At 37.8% G+C, this 24,587-nt stretch overlaps 1 protein-coding gene across 1 annotated transcript; it reads left to right on the forward strand.

The window, feature by feature from the left end:
- The first annotated feature begins 272 nt into the window (after positions 1-272).
- Positions 273-24,423, forward strand: CPO (carboxypeptidase O). Its single transcript, XM_059054848.2, is given in 10 exon segments — positions 273-340; positions 8,591-8,708; positions 10,821-10,922; positions 13,693-13,796; positions 14,848-14,959; positions 16,091-16,181; positions 17,358-17,557; positions 23,218-23,302; positions 24,160-24,272; positions 24,274-24,423. Coding segments are annotated over 10 exon segments (1,143 nt in total).
- Positions 24,424-24,587: the final 164 nt, after the last annotated feature.

A 24,587-nucleotide genomic window follows, 5' to 3' on the forward strand; every position in this document is an offset into this window, starting at 1 on the left:
AAGAAACTTTTTTCTGGATTTGGGGGAGTCAAGAGCTTCAGTTAATTTGGTTTTAGAGGAGAAAAAAAACCCAAATAGTTTTCCACTATTAAAAAACGTTTTTTGAAGACATGATGGAGTTAACGAAGCAACTGCTCACATATTATTTCTGCTGGGGCATCCACTAATTGATTTATCTTATCTTGATTGTGGAAGCCTGTGCCCTTATGCATTCTCAGAGACACATGACCTGCAGGAGAAGCACAGGATTTTCTAGCTCTCTTTGCAGAAGAATGAAGCCTCTGCTTGGAAGCTTGTACCTCCTGGGGATGCTGGTTCCTGGGGAGCTGGGATATGATAAGTGAGTGTGAAGCTGGAGGAGGGGCTGACTGGTATGATTTAGATTGTCTAAGTGGAAAGCTTCTTCTCAAGATCAATGCATCTCAATTCTCCCCTCTTCCTACTCATACACACCACCACGAGATAAGAATAATAATCACTGAAGTTTTATCACTGAACATTACTCTAATAATCTTTAAATAAATGAGTAGATATCTAAAAAAGATTTCCTAGCACAATGTATGATAAATACCAATAAATATGTCATGTTTTGTAATTGAGAAAAGAAAATTGTAATGAAAATTCTATATCCCTCATTTACATAGTTTCTCAATTGGTAAATCACACTATTCTAATTATTGAGAAAATGTTTAAAACTACCAAACAATTTCACTAAGACATAATTACTGTTAATGGTTTTGAATAGATAGCTAATTATGTATATAGTACTATTACAAGAATTTTTCAGTTAAGTTGTATTATAAAAATTTTCCTAGGACATTCATAATTTATTGAAAACATAATGCAATCACTAATAATATTCCATCATTGCTACCCTATAAAGCAGAGTTGATTTCTACTGTCCTTTTTGCACATGATGCCATGATGAGGATCCAGCTACATGACAATTTTTTTGTTGTTATTGGAAATCTTTGATTATTTCCCTAATATAAGTTATAAGGAGAGGAAACACTGGGTTAGAAGCTTAGAAAAATTCAAGAGTCTTGCTACACATTGCCAAATTGCCCTCGAGAAAAGTTGCACCACTTTTTACACTTCCAACAATAGTGTATGAAAGCACTTTTTAAGCATTTGACCATTTGACAGGTGAAAAATACCTACAGTTGACTTATTTTTCATTTTGTTGATTTCTTATAAGGTTAAGTGTTTTGTCTTATTTATTACTCATTTTACTGGTTTATAAGTTGCTCCTGTCATATGCTCTTTTTTGTGTTCTTTCCCTATTCATAATGAATAACTTCTTGTAATATATATTAAACATTGTGTGTGTGTGTGTGTGTGTGTGTGTGTGTGTGTGTGTGGTTTCCATATAAAGTGTATTTTCCTTTATTCATTCTGCACATTTGGTATATCTCATCAGGCATGTGTGTTTATAAACAGTATTTCCTCTTTTGTTTCATGGTTAAATGAATCTTGCAACAAGCTTGCTCTCACGGAACAGAGAAATCCACTCCAATTTTTGCCCCAGATTAACTGTGCGACCTCAGCCTGTCCCTTAGCTTCACAGTCTGATTTCAGATATATAAAGGGAGTCCAGGATCTATGTGATGCTTAAAGTTGTTTGGACATCGCCATCTCACACATCAGTTTACTTGGTTTCATATAGATACTGCATTTATTGTCTCTTCTGAGATTCTTCATAGATCAATGGCAAAGATTTATGTAGGTCACAGGGCTTTGATTGAAAAAAAAATTAACTTATTTAAAAATATCACAAGCCTTAAAACTTACACATCCTTTGGCCTAGTATCCCTGCTTCTGGAAATTTACACTAAGAAAGCAAACTATGGAAAGAATTGTATGCACTGGGATATAGCTTTAAGTACAAGATAAACATGATATTAAATATTATAATATTTGGAAACAACCTAAATGCCCCATATTAAGTTATGCAAATGTCAATATGTGACATATGACAATGGATATTATTTATCCATTAGAATAATAATTATGAAAATTTTAACAGCATGGGGAAAGATGTTTTATGCTAAAAGAAAGATGCAGAACACAAAATGTATCAAAATACTTAAAAAAATAAAAGAAAAAATATGTACCAAAATGGACATTGTTCTCTTTGATTGATAATTTTTTTTCCATTCCCTCAACTATTCTTCATTTTACAAATATTCTACAAAGAAGATGCTTAAAACTTTTGTTTAAAAAGAAAGATTGCCAAGCCCAGGTTAAATTATGGAAGTGATTTGGCTCAGCGGGACTCAGACAAGATGGCTTCCAGTGGACAGCTTCTCATGACTGCACTTGAGGGAAACATTTCAAATCTACTAATCCTGCTCCTTATTGACTATTTCCATTTTCATTATTATTTACTGATATAAGATAATGTCCACTTTTATATGGCTCTTACCAACTCAAAACATAGATTAGCTGCAAGTTTTGATACTCTTTATTTACTATGTGTGATGTAATACTAGTCCAGAAAATCTAACAAGGATGACAAGCTTAGTAATCTCTCCCTTGATCATTTAGGCCCTGTTATATATACTGCATACTCCCAATATATATACATATATATCCCATACTCCCAATAAAAGTGTAAATCTGTACATCTGTAGAATCATTTGGGATCCAGCACTATGAATCAAATGCCTTGAAATTGTTCATCCTCTCTGACCTACTAGTCCCATTCCTGGAATGTAACTCAAGGAAATAATCAGAAATGAGCAATAAGTCATTAACTCCAGAATTATTTACTATAGGATAAAACCAAAAAGGGAAATGGCTTTAATATCCAGCATAGATGACAATATTTATGTGCATGATGCTATGAAATATATACTTACTGTCAAACATTATGCAGTCATTAAAAATAATGTTTATAAAGAGTTATAATTGGTTTGAGAAAATGTTCCTGGTAGAATATATAATAAAAAGGAGGGAATACAAAATTATATATAGGTATAATCTGCACTGTGTTTATGAAAAAAATATGCACAGATAACAGACTGAAAGGAAATATGCCAAAGTATCAACAGTGGTTAACTCAGGGAGGTGGGATTGGGGAGGATTATTCCTTCCTTCTCTTTTTTATTTTTCTCTTCTCCATACTTCCTAAAATTTCCACTTATAAGCATATGTTAATTTTGTAAGAAGGAAAAAAAAGCTTTGAAAATACATTACTATCATGAAATATTCATGTAACTGTTTCTTAAGTATTTGAAACACAAAATTTGCCTCAATATTCATTAGGTCTTTTTGCCTCTTTTTTACATTCCAGTCAAAATTTCATCAGGCAATCTTTGATGTACAGTATTTATTAATAATGTACCACCAAAGCATCATTTTCTCTGTTAAACATTTTATGAATTCCTATTCAAAAAGAATACACAAAGTACAATAATATTTTCATTTAGTCGGTGAGATGAGACTGGTGGTAATTTGGGGGGTTAGCCAGCTTTTTCCTTCCTTCTCTACGTGTATTATGCATCACCCAAGTAATTGCTTAGAAACAGGGAACAGCCTTTCCTAGGTTTAAGGTTTAAACGTTGTTTGAACTAAGTATTTGGGGTTTTGAGGTTTAAGTATTGTGTTTAATTTCATGTTAAAATGATATCAGGGTTTTCACTCAAATCCTGTACGGTTCACTTTTTTTTTTGCATATTATATGGACCCAGTCATTCAGTGCTGGACTTAGGAGGCATCACACTCACACATTTTGCAGACATTAGCTGGGGGAAAGCCAGATGTTGGTGCTTGATGGTGCCCAGTTACCTTTAATTTATTCCCTTCCATATTGTGAAATGGCCTGGGAATACCAGCCCAGTTGAAACAGGAATCCAGCAGCTGCCAGGACTGCTTTTTAGTGTAGTCACTTTCCTACGGCACTGAGTAGATGACGGTGATAAGAAAGACCTGAACATTTGCTGAACTATGTGAAGAAAGGAACCGCGTCGCTCTGAGCAGCCACCATCCCTGGTCCCAATGCTGTGTGAAAGCATCTCCAATCATCTCATTTTCTGGCAGGACAGCCAGTGTGAGGAATGAGAAAGAAGGAAGGGCTGAAAAGACTCTTCTCATTTGCTTCATTTCCTCTCCTCTCTCCATTCTGAAATAGCACTGAAACTATTTCCCGATGAATTTATAATGCTGATACTTATTTTGCTTTCTATGCAGTCCAAATCAGAGATAGACAATTTATTAAAATAGGCTAATAAATATTTTATGCTTATTTTCTAGAGTATAGTAAAATTGTAATTTAGCCTCTGTAACAAAATCTTCAGGAAAAAAAAAAAAACCCTGGGATAATAGTTTTTACCTTAAGAATTGTGGTTAGAATTATATGTAGGAATATATATATATATATATATATATATATATATATATATATAAAACTTAGAACAGTTCTGGCATGCATAATTGCTTATAAAATGTTGGTTGTTATTATTACTGGCTATACTTCAGTTTGGAATTCTCCCTCTCCTGTCCTTAGTACATTTAGTGCACCGTTTAATTGGTAATCAGGCTCTAGATTATCATACCTCACGTTTTATTATTTGATGGTGAAGTTATTTTGCTTTTCATGTGTTTATGTCTCACTTCCTTAAGTGGATTTTAAGCTCTGTAAGAAAGAAATCTATGTTCTATTACTACTACTATTATCTATTATCACTTTTGCAAAGAGTACCAAGTGCCCATTGGGTTGTTAAATGAATTAAGTAAGATAACAATGCAAATGCTTTGACTGGTGCTTAGAATATAGTGCCCAATAATGGTTAACTAGTGTTATTATAATAGGTATATGTTTGCTGATTATTTGATAAGCACATGAAATGTACTCCTGAAAATTTATGTGTAAATTGAATTTTTTTGAATTTTAAACACACCAAGGGATGTATATATTTTCCTTATAAAATGATAATGTGTTTTGTAAATAATCAGCCTCAACAAAATGTACCTGTATATATTTTTATATTGAAATTTCTCATCTGAAGCACTCTAGCTTACTTAAAATAAATGATAAACATTAGAAACGAATCGCTGAATAACATGGAAAAGCATACTGCTCCTCAACTATTACAATTTTAGTGACATTTGTTTCTTGTAATCTCCTTCTAAAATTCATTTCATTGTTTTAACTATCTAGACAATCCTATATCATGAACTTTTCTCGGACAAGCTAAACAAAGTAAAATTCATTTAACAATAAAACATTTACAGTTTTGAAGATAAAAAGTTTCTGCTAAATTCAGATTATTAATATTAGTAACAAAGTCATGGACTTTTGTAGAGAAATTGATTTCTATTAAAGTGAGTGATTATGGTACATGGTGTTAATTGAACAGATTAAAAAATTTAAATGTAGTCAGTCCAGTTACTGGAGTTATGTAGATGTGAATGGAACTTGAGTTTTAATCAATTCTATCAAAATATTTTGTAGTTTGGTATTGTTTGAAGATAATACCAGTTAGATGGCTAAATTATTCTCCATGTAATTTTTATTTTCAATGTTATTGCAGCAAAATAGGGCTTTTACTTAGCTTTGTTTTGAACTACTGTGTTTTAACATTTATCAAGGGTTAACTAGGTTCCAGAAATTTGCTTATTTTTAAATGTAGATTAATTTATTTAATCTTCATAAGAATCCTTTGGTTAGGTGTTATTATTCCCATTTTACAGATTAAAAAAAATGAAGGTTTGGGGAAAGAGTCAATATAATACCAGAATGTTCAGAGAGAAAAATGTGGGAAAATAGATGAAAGTCATTGAAACATTAGCTAATTAGGTCTCTAACAAGTTTCCTTGTCACTATCCAAAAGTTTACACCTCAGCTTCTCCAAAAGCTCACATCCTAGTGCTATTAACACAGAAATTACTTCAAATATATTTATTGGGTAAATGAATGATCAGTTGGTATGATCTCATAATGAAAATATAACTCTACTTTTTGCTTAGGTAAAGTCTTTTAGTGAGGAAATTAGAACATTTATCAAACATTTGTGTGGCTTAGAGATAGAGGACTAGTTGTATGACTTACTAGCTCTGTGACTGTTTGCAAGTTACTTAATTTCCCTTGGCTTCAGTTTCCTTATTTGTAAAATATGGACAATAACATTTCACAGGGTTGTAATGTGAATAAATCATATAATATGCATGATTGTGCTGGCACAATATCTGGCATAAAGGCAAGGCATTGAATAGCTTTATCAAATGGTTTGTCAAAATATAGACCATACATAGTAATCTAAATAGCCCTATATGTATTATAGAAATTGAATCAATAATTAATAACCCTCCAAAACAGAAAGCACCAAGCCAAGAGGGTTTCACCAGTGAATTCTATGAAACATTTAAGGAAAAAGTTATACTGATTCTCTATAATCTCTTCCAAAAGATAGAAGCAGAAGGAATACTTTTTAATTCATTCTTTGAGGCCAGCATTACCCAAATACAAAAACCAGGCAAAGACATTATGAGGAATAAAAAAATTATAGACCAATATCTCTCATGAACATAGATGTAAAAATCCACAACAAAATATTAGCAAATTGAATCCAAAAAAGTATAAAAAAATTATACACCATGTCCACCGGTGGAGATTTATCCCAGATATATATGCAAGGCTAGTTTAACATTTGATAATCAAGTAACGTAATCCATTACATCAATAGGCTAAAAATAAAAAATCACATGATCATATCAATAAATGCAGACAAAAACATTTGACAAAACCCCCAAAATGGTCCTGGAACAACTGGACATCCACACACACAAAAAGTGAATCTAGATGCAGACTTACATTCTTCACAAAAAATTAAGTCAAAATGGATTTTAGAGCTAAATGTAAAATGAGGATAACTTAGGAGAAAACTTAGATAACCTTGGGAATAGTGATGACTTTTTAAGTACATCACCAAAGGCATGATCCATGAAGTAAATAACAGATAACCTATACTTTATTAAAATTAAAAACTTCCTTCCTTCAAAAGCCAATGTCAAGAGAAGATGAGCTACAAAGTGAAGGAAAATATTTGCTAAAGATACATCTGATAAAGGACAGTTATCCAAAACATACAAAGAACTCTTAAAACTCAGCAATAAGAAAAGAGGCAATCTGATTTTAAAAATAGAAAAAAGAAATTAACAGACACCTCACCAAAGAAGATATGCAAATGGAAAACAAGCATAGGAAACATTGCTGGAGGAAATGCAAAATGGCACAGTCACTTTGGAAGACAGTTTTGGTAGTTTCTTACAAAATTAAACATACTCTTGCCATATGATCTAGCAGTCATGCTCCTTGGTATGACCCAAATGAATTGAAAACTTATGTCCACAAAACGCTGCACACAGGTGTTTATAGCAGCTTTATTCATAATTGCCAAAACTTGGAAGCAACCAAAATGTCCTTCCGTAGGTGAATGGATAAATAAACTGTGGTAATCCAGGCAATGGAATATTATACAGCACTAAAAAGAAATGAGCTATCAAGTCATTAAAAAGACACAGAGGAAAGTTAAATGCATATTACTAAGTGAAGGAAGCCAATCTGAAAAGGCTGCATACTGTATGATTCCAACTATATGACATTCTGTAAAAGGCAAAACTAATGAAAAGATCAGTGATTGCCAGACATTTTTAGGGCAGTGAAACTCTTCTGTATGATACTATGAAACTCTTCTGTATATACTATAGTATATACTATAGTATATACTATACTATATATGAAACTCTTCTGTATGATACATACTCTGTATGTCACTATATATTTGTTCAAATCCATAGAAAGTATAACACCAACAGTGAACCCTCATGTAAACTATGGACTTTGGGAAATAATGATGTGTCAATGTAGGTTCATTTATTATAAAAAAGGTACTACTCTGGTGTGGGATGCTGATATTGGAGGAGGTTGTGTGCATGGGGGTCGGTGGGGGGTGGACAGCAGGTATATGGGAACTCAGTATTTTTCATCCAATTTTGCTGTGAACCTAAAACTTCTCTAAAAAAACAAAGTTTATTTAAAAACAATAAACTGTTGCATAAAGATTCTTATAATTATTTACAGTATTGTGGTTAATATTTCAGGCTTTTCACTCAGGCTGTCAGGGTTTAAATTCTAATAATACTTTCCCTGTGACTCAGTTTCTTCATCTCTGAAATGGGGATAATAAGAATAGCTTATCTTAAAGTTTTTGAGAGAAGTAAATGAGATTTAAATTGCTTAACCCAGTGAGTGTCTCGCAGTAAGTTTCAGTTCAATAAATCTTAGCTATTCTTTCTTATACAAATTTAAAAGTGTGTTTATCTACAACATTTTGCTGAATTATCCAAGGCTCCCTGCAAATTGGGAATGGCTGTCCTCAACCTGCAGATGATGAAACTGCAGTTCAGAGGGGCTCCATGGTACCCAAGATCTCACAATTAGTAAGTTGCAGAGGCAAGACTCCAACACTGACTTTTGTCCTCAAAATGCTGTGCACATTGCTTTCTACTACCTTTTTCATCAACCTTCCAACCCTCATGTTATCCTGGTTTCTTCATCGCTTTTTGTCTGTATTTCTTCCCTTTGCAGATCTGTAGCACAACAGAGACAAGAAGCTGTGGATAAGGTAGTGAGTCCATGGAGGATCCTGGAGACATATTCCTATAACAGATACCACCCCATGGGGGAGATGAGCTTGGACACATCGGTGGGAGTGTTGGTGGTGGTCACAACCTGCTTTAGGATGGGCAAGGGATAGTTCACTGTTAGTATCCATAGACTAGAGAGCCTCAAAATGGGAGGTTGAGGTTGGCCTGTGCCCTGAGGTCAAGGGATTCCCAAACATCACCCCCTGACTATCACCATTAAAGATACAAATCCTAGTGATATGAAATAAAAAGGCAACACAACAAAAAGGAGAAAGAAGAAAAGAACACCCCAACCAGTTTTGTTAGTGTCAACGTGGATCAAAATTAAATGTTACTCTTGTTAATCAAGTCTTTAGCTGGTTTAAGCTGGGCAGGGCCAATGCGTATATGGATGTGGGACATGGGTGGTGAAGCCTTCTGATTGAATCCTATTTAGCCAAAAGTGTGGTATTTTCAGTAGAATGCAGGGAACATAGGCTATAGCTCTCAAAAGGGGAAAATGTTTTTTTCAAAGAAATATTTGTATTGCTACTAAAGTAAGTTTAGTGGTTTCTAAAACTGGATACAGTAAAAAGTATATATGTATATATGTAGTGTGTGTATGTGCGTGATGTCATGTAAAACTTCTTTTGAAGTATAAATTTCTAAAAATAGAATTACTGGGTTAAATGATATGCACATTAAAATTTTTGACATAAATGCACAAGTTGCCCTCCAACCAGGCTTTACCATTTATTTCCTCAGTATTGGGGAATATATTAAATTTTCCAGAATTTTTTTCAAAAAGTACAAGAAAGAGTTTACATTTTTAGGACTTCCCTGGCGGTCTAGTGGTTAAGACTTCTCCTTCCAATACAGGGGGTCTGGGTTTGATCCCTGGGCAGGGAGCTAAGATCCCACATGCCTCAGGGCCAAAAAATGAAAAAAAACATAAAACAGAAACAATATTGTAACAAGATTCAATACTTAAGAAAAAAAAGAATTTTCTTCTGTAAAAATCACCCCAAAGTACTGAAGTTTCTTAGATTTTTTTTTTCTTAGATTTTTTTTTAAAACAAGATCCAGTAAGATCCATGAGAAGTATATGTGCTGGTATCAGAGATGAGTCACACCTGGCTTGGCCACTTGCTCTGTGACCTTGACCAAGACAGTTAACCTCTTTGTTCCTCAGTTTCCTTATACATGAAAAAGGAATAGCAGTACCTATCCTGCAGCTTTGTTTGAGAGTAAATGAAATAAACTACACTTCTACTGATTAAGCAATAAATAAATGATAGCTGCTGCTGTGATACGCTGCTATTTGTATGTCTCCCAAGACTCAAGTCACCTGCATCTGATCCAGTCCCATCACAGAAAAATACACAATACCCGTGTGATGAGTTTTGAGTCTCTTCCCCCCCCTTAAGTATTATCACTGTATTAATAATGTATTTTACCTATAGATATTCCATGCTAAGATGAATGTCAATTGAGATAGAAATTTTCAAATAGAATAGTTGTTATGCCAAATTAATTATTATTATTTACCATAACTCTTGTCATTCAGGTATTTCCATGATACAGAAATTGAGTGTGGGAGGTATCATGTCACATGCCAATGACGTCTTAATATGTCTTATGTTTGTGAATTCCTTATTTCATTCTCCCTTAAAGAACCCCAAGTTATTTACTTGGTCTTGATTGAGAAATTTCGCTGTCATGTTCTGTGAAGGGCATACACAGGCTCTTCTCTAATTTTGGATCAATGGACATTAGCAAAAGATATTTTGGGGGTTCATAAAGACTAAAGAAGATCCCACAAAATAAGCTGGACCTGAAATTTCTGGCATGATTGAGTGCCACTGAGAAGTCTGGAAGTCTGATGACCATTTGAAGGCTGTGTGATTGTACAATGTTTCAGAAGTGTTATACTGGATTGTTGAAATTGATAATTCTCAATCATTTATTTGTAAAGTTCAACAGGGTGTCCTAAGCCTGGGTAGCAGAGTAGCTCTTTAAAGAATATGGGAGGAGGGGCGGTCATAATTCATTAGTTTAGTCTTCTAGTTTGTGTGCTAATAAAGAGCAAAGAGTTCAAGTTCAGTATCTTGATGAAAGAAGCAATTATCTTAATTTAGAGGCAAACAAAGGATCTTCTTATTGATAACCTCAGTCCTCCCTGGCTGTTTCAGATCTATCAGTGGATGAGTGAGATAAGGAAGAAGTACACGGAAGTGGTGACATAGCATTTCCTAGGAATGACCTATGAGAGCCGGCCCATGTATTATTTGAAGGTGAGTGAGAAGGCTGAGAATTAGAGTCCCATTCAAGGATATTTATTTACTATCCAGGGGCTCTAGCCAGAAATATAGACAAGGTTAAAAGAGGCAAGACAGAGAGACTTGGCTTTTCCAAAGTCTTGATTTTAAAATTCAAAACTTGGTGGGGAGGGATAAATTGGAAGATTGAGATCGATACATACACACTACTATGTATAAAATTGATAACTAATAAGGACCTACTGTATAGCACAGGGAACTCTACTCAGTACTCTGTAACGGCCTATATGGGAAAAGAATCTTAGAAAGAGTCCAAATACATATATCCATATGTATTTATATAACAGATTCACTTTGCTGTGCACCTGAAACTAACACAACATTGTAAATCAATTACACTCCAATAAAAATGTTTTAAAAATTAAATATTTGTAAATGCTTACATCTTAATCATGGGGGTGGAATCATGTTCTGGAGTAAAGAAAAGTTGGAATGGTTGGGTGAGACCACGGGGGTAGGACTTAAAAATAAAGTCCCAGAAGTAAGAACTTATCTCAGTTTTCTTCACGCTTGGCCTCCCTCGTCTCCGCTGGGACTGAGGAATGTAGAATCGTGGAGGGTGGCTGGAAAGGACCTTAGAAGTTCTGGTTGAGAGGTTTCCAGCTTGTGTTCTGTGAAGGCCTGGGCGCCTCCGGTGCTCCCACAATGGAAGGTGGACGGGGTGGGGGACTGCGTAAGGGAGAAATCTCCAGTTCACTTTTCATATATATTTTGAGTTTTTACAAAATTTTCTTCTTTAACACATTTTTTCCCCATAAAAATGTTAGAACATCACGGACAACCTTTATTTTTGGTTCCTTCATTTTATAAGGAAACGAAGACCCAGAGAAGTGAAGTGACTTGTACGAGGTCACACAGGCAGACCGTAGCATAGTCAGAGGGCTAACCCAATCTCCAGGCTCTCTGCCTTTTTAACATGTGATCCGATGCAAAGTGTTTGAGACTGAATAACCACTTTTCCACAGGGCCAGACCTTCTTGGCTCTCTTTCCACAAGGCCAGGCCTTCTTGGCTCTCTGTTTTAGACCAGTGATTTTTCAATCCTGGCTGCTTAATACTGATGCCTGGGCCCCATCCACAGAGATTCTGAGCTAATTGCTCCAGGACGGGGTCCAGACACCTTTTGAAAGCCCCCTAGGTGATCCCACTGTGTACGCAGGGTTGACAACAACTGCACCTAACCAGTCATTTTCAAAGGGTGGTCCCTCCACCAGCAGCATCAATATCTCCTGGGAGCTTGTTAGAAATGCACATTCTTGGGGGTCTAACTACAGATCTACCGAATCAGCAACTCTGTGGGTGGGCCCAGCAATCTGTGTTTTAACAAGCCCTCCTCCAGGTCATTCTGATGCACACTCATGTTACAGAAAAACAGTGCATTTCTAGCAAGTTCCCAGGTGGCGCTGATATCGCTGGTCCAGGACTACTCTTCAAGAACCACTGCCAAAGTAGTTTGGCATTAAGAACTAGCATTACTTTGTTCGCTGTAGACACGTTAATTTACAAAGCACATCCTCAAATTCAAGAATGACTTACAACTACATAAAAATCCCTTGGCTCTGAAGTAGAATTTACCCAGGAGCCGAGTGAGTAATTGATTGATATGTTAAGTGCGGGCCACCTACCAGCCTGATTTTTCCATAGGCTGTCAAACTCAGAACTGAGTCAGCCAAAAAGACCTCTAAACATCCTTTGCCTAGGACGTATTTTAAAGAATAGAATTGGCACATAACGAGGAGGCAGTAAAGATAAACATATGGTCATATACATAGACTCATAAATAAAAGGAGTAATTACAAGAGAGAATTAAGGTAAAGGGTAGATTAGGAATTATGCCAGGAGCTTTGAAAATGGGTGAGACTAAAAGGGAAAACTTCCTTGAATATGATGAAACCAGCCCATATTTATTTCAGTTCATAAGTTTCTCATAGATATAGAGGGAGAGCCTTCATCAGCCCAGCTCCCAAGAGCTTTCAATGAATAGCATGAGTCCAGGCCATTTACAAACCCAAACAAGATGTGACTGTTACTTACATGGGCATGTTCACAGCTTCTTCTCGACCAAAGAGAATCCATAATTGCCAGGTTAATTCCTACCCATGCCACCTCTGAAAGAGGAGGGAATCTTTCTTGAGTGAGTGAGTACAAGAACAACAAATGGGGAGAGGAGAAAGAAGATTGGGTCAGCTGGGACTGCAGGGGTCTCTAAGGAAAGAGGAATGTAATGAATGTAATAAGTATTGCAGGAGATTATGCATTTGCATCCTTTCACAGTTTCAGGAAGCTTAAATGTAGACTGGGCTTCATTTTTGCTACCTTTGAGTCATGTACATTACCACTTGTGCACTTTGCCACTCTGAGTGAGCCCTATGTGGTAAGGTTTTATAAGGTTTATGGAGATTTATCCTCTCAGTTTGTGGTTTATGCATTTATTTAAAGTTAGGGAATAATTTAGGATATGGGGAAGACCAGGCTTTGTATGGGGTACACGGAGGTGTCAGCTTGTGGTCCTAAGCACAATAGCCAAGGTAACCGCAGGAGGGAAAGTGTGGCCAACAGAAGGGTCATATTCGTGGGTGTCTCTGCCAGCATCCTTGCCTCACCCTTGAAACCACAGAGTGGAAGGAGACAGGTACCTCTAGGGGAATAAAACAACCTGATAACTTTGCACAGTGGCTTCAATCATAAGCCATTGTTTGATAATGAAACATGAATGTCTCCTCCAGATCAGCCAACCATCCAATAACCCCAAGAAGATTATCTGGATGGACTGTGGAATTCATGCCAGGGAATGGATTGCCCCTGCTTTTTGCCAGTGGTCTGTGAAAGAATAAGTGTCTTTAACTTTCTCATAGTGGTTAACCACCCCACAAAATACCTGTCATGTCTCGGCTTTGGAGAGCTGGTTTCTTTCACATCCTGGCAAGGCAGCTCTCCACTGAGCTGCTCCTTCACCCCACGGGAAATGGAATTCATAAGTAGCTTCACTGAAAACTGAGTTAGTCGTTCTGTTCTCTTTCTAGTGCACCCCAAATTATCTTTATTGGAAGGTAAACAAATCTAGATGGAGAAGAAAATACATCTTGGAAGTCAGAGATGAGTTTGAATCCCGGAGCTGTCTCTTTCTAGTAGTCTTGTGCAAAATTTCTATCACTAGGACACCTAGTTTTTTACCTGCAAAAGGTGTATGAAATGACTACTTCAGCGTAGTCATGAAGACCGCACTATTGTGTGGACTAAGAGATTAACGCATGGAAACCACCTGACACCGTGAATTCTTGCATATTACCTATATCCTGCCTTTGAGGGAATAAGAAAACTTTAAAATTAATGTAAGATACTTTTTGTGTCAGTCTTTTCAGAGACCCAAACATAATTCACCCCACAAATTATACTTCTCAAAGTGTGGTTCCTAGACCCATAGCATCAGCGTAACTGGGAACTTGGAAGAAATGCAAATTCTGGATTTCCGCATCACCACCTCATACTTACTGAATTGGGGCTGGGGGTGGAGATGGAGGGTGGGCAGGCTGTAATTTAAAAAGTCCTCCAGCAAGAAAAGCCACTGCAATGAGAAGCCCACGCACCACAACGAAGAGCAGCCCCCGCTCGCCACAACTAGAGAAAATCCCAGCGCAGCAATGAAGACCCAACACAGCCAAAAATTAAAAAAAAAAAAAAAAGAAAGTCCTTCAGGTGATTCTGATGCAGTGTGAAGTTTCAGAAAGGCCACCATAATGAACGGGACAATTGAGGCAGGGTTGGATGGCAAGGGTTGGATGTTCAGTCACCACTTATGATTAAGTTGGAATTGTTAGAAAATTAAGAGAGAAAAGACCTCTTCCCAGGATCATTCCAAATGTTTCTCTATTAAATATCCGGATTCTACAGAACTATAAAGACAACTCAAGGATAAGAAGTCTCCTTAAAAACCTGGACTTCTATGTGCTTCCAGTTCTTAACATAGATGGTTACATCTATACTTGGACAACTGTGAGGACATCAAGTTTGGTCCTGGGATGGGTTCATGAACTGGATCTTGTCTCGGGTTCATTTTTCTGACCTCTGCAGCTATAAAAACGTTTTGTAGTCGTGTAAAGGAAGAAACCTCATTTGGGATAAAAATCAGCATTTTTAAGTCAACAACCTAAGTCAAGTTTAGGACTGAGGAGGCCGAAGGTCTTTGTTGCAGTCCAGAGAATGTTGTTTGTTTGGTTGGTTTTGATATATTCCCAGTGTTTCAGCCAGACTCAATGTTTCTTCGACACCACCTCCTTAAAATTTGTGGATTGCCTGCCGCATGATCAGGATTATGCTGGTATAAAATTCCTATACTACCCTGTATCCTTATATCAGTTCTAGAAACATGAAGGGCACAAATGATCTATAAATACTAACCCAACCTTCATTTTCCATGGTGGTCATGCATACGGAGAGGTTGAGGAGGGGAAAAATCTCATAAAGATTTTTATTTAGTGACAACTTCCTCTTTAAAAATGTTTCTAAATCATACCACTCCATAAGTAAGAGCCTCTGTTTCCAGAGACTATGAATTCCTCCCCCTCCCCCCCAGCTCCCCCAGCCCTTCGTGGGACCCCTTTCTCTGTAACAGCCTTTCTGGCCCGGTATGTGAATCAAGCCCTTCCCTCCCAGCTTGTCTGGCGAAACAGGTCTTTATCCCCACTCATCAGTCTTCTGCTTCCAGAAATGTGCAGAGACCATCTCTGATGCACCTGGAACAGCCTTTTCCCATCTGCCAGGCTATTTCCCTTTCGTCCTTTATCACTTGGACCTAAAATAATGACTCGCTGAAGCTTTTCCAGATTAAGCAGATTGCCTCCACCAGGCACTGTTAATCTGCTCGTGAGGGAAAGGCCAAACTACCCCTCCAATTTGATGGTTTACACGTATATACACTTTGGGTTGTACACATGTTCCTGTTATTGGGGGTTGCTAGCCCATCTGGAGGACTAAAAATTATATGCACAAGCTTCATAATGTTGAGGCAATTTTTCCAGACAATCCTAAGGAACCATTTTTCATGTTCGAGGACCACCCATCATCATTAACACTGTGATTTATGAGACCTTAGAATGGCAACTTCCTTATGTTCCTCTGTTACAGGATCGGCTTTGGAGGAAATCCCGTTCATCCCATAATAATGGCGTGTGTTTTGGGACAGATCTCAATAGAAATCTTGATGCATCCTGGTGTAGTTAAGTAATGCTTCGTAGATGAATTGATGAATAATGACAAAAAAAAATGGAGCAGAGAAGCCAGAAAAGAGGTGAATTACTAGAATTAGTACTATTTATATATATATACCTTTTGAAATAAGCATCTAATTTTGTACAGCTTTCTGGACTTCCTGGTCAGTGTTACTCCCTCTAAAGAGGTGATATTATCTATACAGTTAGAACAGCAACACTGAAATGCAGGACTCTTTTCAAGTGAGACTGGCTAAACAAGGGCAAGGAAGACCTAGACCAGTGTGAATATTTTTGAAATCCATCACTTTGTTTTAAAATATGTGAATTGTTATAAAGAAAAATCAGAGAAGTATCCCTGCAAATTATTTTACAGCAGGAGGGCAGAAGTAAACAAGGCAAACATTTTCTTCTCCTTAAGACAGTTTCATGTTTCTGAATCTCAACAAGTCCAATGGATTGGAAGCAAATAGAGGTAGGGATGGTTAAGAGCAGTCTGGTTAAAAACCAGATGGGAAAGGTTAACATTCAGACTTGACGGCTCTGTGGTCTTGAAAAAATTGCTTCATCTCTAGGCTTTAGTTTTCTCTTATTTTTAAAACGTGGCTCAGAGTAATACCATCTTCTCAGTAGGTTGTTGTGGAGATTCAATGAGATGCCACACAGGAGGGGCTTAGCATAATGCCCTTGCATGTAAAAGGTGCTCTGTTGATGGTCCTTATTATTACTGGTGAGAAGGACAGACTACAAAATAGCTTTATGTATTTATTTATTTTTTGTCCTTGCAAAATAGCTCTAATGAGACTCAAGCCAGTACAGCAAGAGATATACTTAGGGCAACAAGGCTATAACAGAGTCTGACCCTGGAACCCAAGAACAAGTTCCCAAGCATTTGTTTCAGGGACAACCAAAGGTTTAAGTGAAAGATTACTGAAAATGCCATTCCATTTTGCATCTTCCTTCCTGGGCCCCATAAGCAGGGGTCTGTTTCTAAATCTGCACGTCAGTTCTCCTGCCTTTCTGAGTTCCTCCTTGAATGACTTATTTTAGCAGGACAAAATTAGACAAGCAAAGGCAAGCCTTAACTCCACCCACAGATGCCCTGAGCAAGGCTGACTCCTTGACCCTGATCAGTGCTAAACGGAGATCATGATGCTTTCCTTGGGGTTTCCTGTATATTTCAGCTATCGGTGCATCTCACAACTGCCAAGATTTAACATTCTGTAGGACAGGACCCATGTCTGAACCAGAGACTAAAGTTGTTTCCAGCTTTATCGAGAGCAAGAAGAACATTGCCTTCTTCCTGACCATGCACTCTTACGGGCAGCTCATCTTCGTGCCTTATGGCTACACCAAAAATAAATCAAGTAACCATGAAGAACTGGTAAGACCATTGTGCCAGAGCCTTGAGAAGCCTCAGCACGACCCTGTCCTCCTTTTCCTGATTTCCATTTCTAGGGTTTTGGCTCCAGCCCTGCTTTTGTTCCCTTTGCTTTTCCTTATTTCCTTTCTCCTGCTTTTCACACCTTGCCAGACGCCTGCTGGGAAGGCTTCAGGTTAAATGCTGCTTTACCTGCATTAATTAACTACCTATTTCAAAAAGTGTCAAGTTGGGAGACATCTTAGGTATTCGTGTATAATATAAATGAGATGATTATGTTAATAATCTGCAGGAATGCGCTTTCATTTCTGTAAATTCTCTTGAAGCTCCGTTCAGCAATTATAGCTTTTGAACCATGCTTTAAAGAACTTCCCAGCTGTTAGTGGAATATGGCATATCTAAAATAACACAGCTAAATAATATCTGCTCTCTTCTCTGCTAAACACAATGCTTTATTTTCTTCTAAACTATGCCTCTAGTATTTGCCTAGGAATATTTGTAAGGGGAAGTGCCAGTGAAATTCAAGCCGGGGCAGGGAAAGTCTGCTTTGTCTTATCCAGGGTCCTTCTCTGAAGTTGTGTTTACCCAAGCCCTGGTGGGCAGAATTGTTGAAAAGGACTGGGCTCTTTGCCTTTTTGTGAACCTGAGAACGATAGACCTAAGTCAAAGAAAGGGTCAATTTAGAATTGTTGTAGTTATTTGTTATCTTTTCTTAAAATTTACTTTTTCAGTTTTTAATTGTGGTAAAATATACATAACATAAAATGTACTGTCTTAACCATTTTTAAGTGGACAGTACAGTAGTGTTAAGTATATTCACATTATTGTGCAACCAATCTCCAAAACTTTCATCTTGCATCATTGAAATGTCTCTACCCATTAAACAAAAAATCCACATCCCCCTTGTGCCTGGCAACCACCATTCTAATTTCTGTCTCTATGAGTCTGACTATTCTAGTTACCTCATATAAGTGGAATCTTACAGCATCTATCTTTTTGTGACAGGCTTATTTCACTTAGCATAAAGTCTTCAAGCTTCACACATGTTGTACCATGTGTCAGAATTTCCTTTTTTTTAAGGCTGAATAATATTCCATTGTTATGTATATACCACATTTTCTTTATCCATTCATCCATCAATGGTCATTTGAATTGTTTCCACCTTTTGCCTATTGCAAATAATACAGCTATGAACATAGCTGTACAAATATCACCTCGAGATCCCACTCTCAATTATTTGGGGTATATACTCAGAAGTAGAATTGCTGAATCATATGGTAATTCTATTTTCAACTTTTTGAGGAACCATCGTACTATTTTCTACAGCAAGTACACCATTTTCTGTTCTTTCCAATAGTGAACAAGAGTTCCAGTTTCTCCACATTCTCACCAACACTTGTTATTTTCTGCATATCTGTAAAAAATGTTTTTAAAACAAGCTCCTCATTATCGATAAATGCTGGGCTGGATAGGGGCTAATTTTGCTCTGTTCTTAAGATCACAGAAGGCTGGTGGCCCATTGGCTCTGTCATTCCTCTTGTCCCTCTCCCACTGGAACATCACCTATAAAACACAGGTCTGGGCACTAAAAGAAAAACCACTATAGATCTTTGCTGAAGGCAGCCCTTCTCCCCAGCAATCGAAAATATCTGTCAGTACCCCAATATCTTTCCTGCAATTGTTTTCGGACATTTGTATTACGTGATCATTTTGCAAGAGGTGGAGATAACATTTACCTATAACTTTAAAAATTACAAAGAAATTTTATGGCCACTACTTCATCTGATCCTCATGACAATATAAAAAGCTCATTGTGGAGATGTAGAAATTAAGACCTTGAGTTAATTATATTTCTAAAGTCCCTGTAGACAGTAAATGTTGGAGTCTGGGCTTGGAACTCATGTCTTTGGACTCCAGAGGCCACATTCATCTGACCACAGAACACTGCCTCTGTGTCCTGTGTCAGGAAGGGTTTGCAACTTCTGGAAGCTGTCATCGACTTAGATGCCTAGTCCACTGTGTCCTATATCCTCCTCATTTCTGTGCCCAGAAGTTCTATTTCTTCAGTAAAGAAATGTACAGAAACAGAGATTTTAGTCAAGAAGCTCAGAACCCTTCTTACTTCCCAATTCCTGTGACATTTGCCATTAATGTTTACTTTCTGCTTAAAGGATTCTGTGACAAATACAAATGAACCACCTAAGTCAGGCCATTATAGATATTTGATGGGACAGGCCTTCTACCAGCAGAAAAAAGAGGCCCATATACTCCAGTATTTTTCTAGAGAATTTCATTTCCTTTTTAGGTTCAGGAAAACAGTTACTACATCTCCAGTTTTGCAAGGTTTGTATTCAAATGTCACTGGGTCTTGGGCTGCTGATTGGCTGTCTCATTAGAGCCCTCTGGCCACAGAGGGGACACTGACATTGCCGCTACCAGAAGGTGGAATTCTAAGATGGGAATTACTGGCCATCCTCAATACTCTATGTAGAGACTGGAAAATTGAATTGAGAAAGATTGCTTCAATTCTGTATTTCTTACAGCCTTAGGTGTTGAAGAGTTAGCATAACATTCATCACTAAGACTTTTCCATAAAAAGACTGAAAATGTTGCCACCATGTATCAAACTCATAAAAGCTAGTTAGCAGTGTTTTTAGGTTCTTAGTGATAAGCTTTGATAGAGTACACAAAGATAGAATCACACCAACTGTTCAAGGAGTTTTCCATTTCTGGTATATTTACAACCACCAGAGACTAGTAATTAATCTCTATGTATTTACAAAACCAAAAATTTGTAGAAATCTTCATAAATATTATACTGTATGATAGACAACTTGGCAATCACTAAGTAGGGGAAACAGAACTATATATACCCTCATTCTAAACTACTCTGGAAATTAGAATAGCTATAAGAAATCTAATGTTTCAAATGCTGATATTCTTTCCATTGGAACCCTTTCCATATCAACCCCTGTACCCCATTCCAAGCTCCATCCTCCCACACACATGCCAGGGCCTTAATCAATCTTTTTGAGTGCTTGACTGTGAATATATGTCTACAGGAAATTCTCTGGACCCAGTGAAGAAGTTATTAAGCAGACATGAGGTCTTTAGCAATGTAAATTATGCACTACTAGCAAAGGGTTTTTATTGTTTTGACTAGAAAGAAACTTTAGGCTGAGAAGAAGGACAGCAGAGCAATTGGCTCTCTATGGCCTTGCAGTATAGTGTCAAAAGGAGAGAGAAGAATAATCAGGAGTTTGACCCTTTGAGATGGAAGGCAGAGTCTAGGGGAATCTTCATTTCATCTTCTCAGAAAGGACCAAACCCATAAGCTAAGAATCACAACTGTGTGCTTATCATATATGTTATATTTCTTACTCCTATCTACTGCCCATGGTAATTGCTGGTGGAATCATTAAAAAAAAAAAAATCAAAAGTTCTCTTGTCAATAAAGAAGAGGAAACTGGGGGACTCTTTCCCTCCCCACAGCCAAGATTTGAGGAAAGGGAGCAATACAGGATAAAATACGTGAAGGTTGGCAGTGGGAAGAAGAATCATGATCTGGGGTGAGCTGCAGGAAAGAAAAAAGAATGCAAGAAACCATTTGAATAGAAAATGTAGCCTGGAGCTGCTCCATGTAACCCAAATTACAGTTAAGACCAGTTAGCATGGAGTTTCATTCAAAGAAACATAAAAACACATGGGAATTAAAAATAATTAAAAGCAATTCATATCTCTACCAGAGACTCTCAAAGAACTTCAAAAAGGATGTAGTTGCTATTTCTTAGCAACTCTTTCTCTAGGCTTCATGCTCTTAATTTCACTCACACACAGCAGCTACCCAGAATCCTTTCTCTCCACTCTTCATTCTTATTTCCTTACTGGAATTTCTCTCTCTAGAAATCCCCTTTCTGACTCTCCTTTCCTTCTTATAATTTCCCCTTCTTTCTACAAACAGCTCTTGTACCTCTTCCCAGTGTAAATGATTAAAACCAGCTTTATTCCTTGTACTTCTTTAGCCCTTCCTGCCCATCATCTCAGTTCTGGACAACACAAGCCCAGCAACTAGGGCAGACAGAGAATCTCTTTTCAGGAAGAGAAGGAGAAGGTAAAACTCTTAGTAGTGAGTGGAGAGGAGGCAAAAAGCTTGCAAATATGTATAATGTTGAATCTTGGCACACACACAGAAAGTGCAAAGTCCTACTGCTGCACAGGACCCCATAACAACTTATTACCTCTCATAGTCTTCCTTTTGAATTTCACTGTGCCTATCCCCACTCTACCCAGACACCACCTCGTCACACCTTAGGATTCAGTCAGACAATACAGGACCAGGAAAAGAGAGACAGAATCTAAAACTAGACCTGTCACTGGTCAGGGGAAGAAGTCAAGGGAGCTGATGCACCTGTAAGTGTAGTCAGGCTGCCCTCCAAGGTAAAGCAATGGTGGATCCAGGCAGGGAGTGGCCAAGGGGATTTTGGTGGTGTTTGTATAGACCCCAAGGGGAAGTAGTGGGATACACCATCAGGTGGGTAGAATATAGCATTAGGGAATCTAGGGTAGGGAATACTTAGACTATCAAAAGGGTATGCAAGGAGACTTATCAGACAGTCAATAAATATAGTCAATACTTGGACCTCAGTTAGTGACTCTGATCTCAGGAAAGGGTCTGAAGAGAGCAAGGCTGAGACCTTAGAAATCATCCAGATCTGAGGGATTTCCAATTCAGTAAGGTGACATGGGGGTAGATAGAGGGAAGTGTGTCATTTTCTGCTCTGAAAATCTATGAGCCTATGAGAGATAAGTATCAAATAAGATGGAAGTAATAAGAGAAGCCTGTGCAAAGGGCTATGGGAGAAAAAAAGTGGGGAGAGAGAATCCACTTGGGGTGCTCAAGAAATGCCTATGAAAAACTTAGCATTTGAGAAGGTTCTTTGAGGTTGCGTAGAATTTCAACAGAGAAGAGGTAAGGCATCCCAGGTAGAGGAAATATCCTGAGAAAAGGCAGAGAGGCTAAGGAACATGGGGCATGTCTGAGCAACTGTGGGAGAACTTGAGTTTGAGTGTAATCTAGGGTGGGATCTAGAGAATATGGTGTTGGAAATGTGGTTTAGATCCCTATTGTAGAAGATCTCAAATAGTAGACTGAGAAGTTTATACAAATGCAGTGAGTAACTGAGAGTTATTGAAGGTTTTCAGCAGGATCTTTATCATTGTCCAGCTCTACAAAGGTTCACCTGGAAGTCAGGGAGATCAATTGGGATTAAGGATTGGTGAGAGGAAGGAAAACTAATTAGAAGATGACAGCAGTCCATTTCAGAGTTAATAAGACAGAAATAGGGTGATGGCATTAGAAATGTAACTTGGTAACTGTTTGTGAGAAGAGTCAAAGATGATTGTAGGAATTTACATGTTGGGGGCACATGATAGGCCAGAACTATGAAAATCAAAACAGCCTTATTAGTGGGGGAGATGATAAAATTGGATATGAGTATGTTGAGTCTGAAGTATCAGAAGACTACCCAGGTATAGATGTTCAATGGGAAGTTAGAAAGATGGTCTGGAACTCTGAGGATGGATTTGGACAAAATAGCAAATGCTCTGAATTGTTGGATTTATTTTTAACACCAGATATCTGTCTCTGCATTTCCCACCTACAGATCCAAGTTGGACAGAAGGCAGCAAATGCATTGAAAGCAAAGCATGGAACCAATTATAGAGTTGGATCTAGTGCAGATATTTTATGTAAGTATCTTTTTTTCACCTCTTCAATAGTATCTAAAGCACAAAAGAATTCAGTGGACTTTGGAGACTGGAGTGGACAGGATAGAAGAGTTCCTCGGATCAACAGGAAGTTGTACAAATCAAAATGACCAGGGATAAAAGGGAGTCTGTACAAATCCAGAATTGTGCTCTCTAGGGATAAGGTGTGAGCTAAAAGCAAAAATTAATACACTGGCTCAGAGCAGTACTCCCTCTGGCTTCAGTTAAAAAGAACTGGCAGGGAGAAGGCACAGGAGTTAACCGGAAAGACATTTTCCAGTGACCCTTGGTCGGTTGATTCAGTTCCCAGAGGACCATCAGGCAAAACAGGTGGGGCCTGGAGTTTGAAAAAAAAAAAGGATTTAGTTGAAAGGAGAGTGCATTGCTTTCCCCATCCCCAAGCACCCCCTCCTCCACCCACTGAACAACAACCGAGATGATATTTTCCTGATATCATTTTAGTGATATCGGTCCTTTTGTTTCTGTCCGTCATTTTGTTTCGGTTCCTTTACATGTCAGTTGACTCTTACCTTCCAATATCAGATTGTCTCGTCTTTGATTCAGCTGAGAAACTTTAACCAAACCTCTGCTATGTGCCAGGCATGATGCCAGGCATTGTGGGGATCGATGTGCCAGGCATAATGCCAGGTAGAGTGGGGATGGTGAGCGGAGACAGAAGCGGAAAATGTCAAGGAGAGAGAGAAGGCAGCTATTCATAGATCCTAATATGAAAGGGTTGATTTATTTTGCTGGGTTGAACCTTAGTCCCTGAAATGGCTGTAGAAATCTGTCCTTTCACAGAACAACTTCTAACTCTTCCTCCATGTTTTCATTTGTAGATGCCACTTCAGAGTCTTCATGAGACTGGTCTTGGGACATTGGGGTCCCCTTGTCATATGCATTTGAGCTGAGGGACAATGGTACATATGGGTTTGTCCTGACAGAAACTCAAGATTCAGGCCACCTGTGAGGAAACCGTGGAGGCTGTGCTTTCAGTCCTGGATGATGTGTATGAGAAATACTGGTATTCAAACAGTGCTGGGAAGGTGACATCTACTGCTGTGGTGCTGAGCTTGCTGATGTCCTTCATGTTTCTTCTGTAGGTGCATCCTACCTAGGCCTGCTCAGCCCCAGGGACGTGGATATGGCTGCATGAAAGGTGTTTGAGGCTATGGAGGAACCAAATAATTTAACTAGAAATACTTTCTATTTCAAAAAAGAGCAATCATCTTTGCATTTTAATGTTTGTTCTGTTGGTAATTAATTG

This window comes from Kogia breviceps, chromosome 2 (assembly GCF_026419965.1).
Source record: "Kogia breviceps isolate mKogBre1 chromosome 2, mKogBre1 haplotype 1, whole genome shotgun sequence".
Lineage (NCBI taxonomy): Eukaryota > Metazoa > Chordata > Mammalia > Artiodactyla > Physeteridae > Kogia > Kogia breviceps.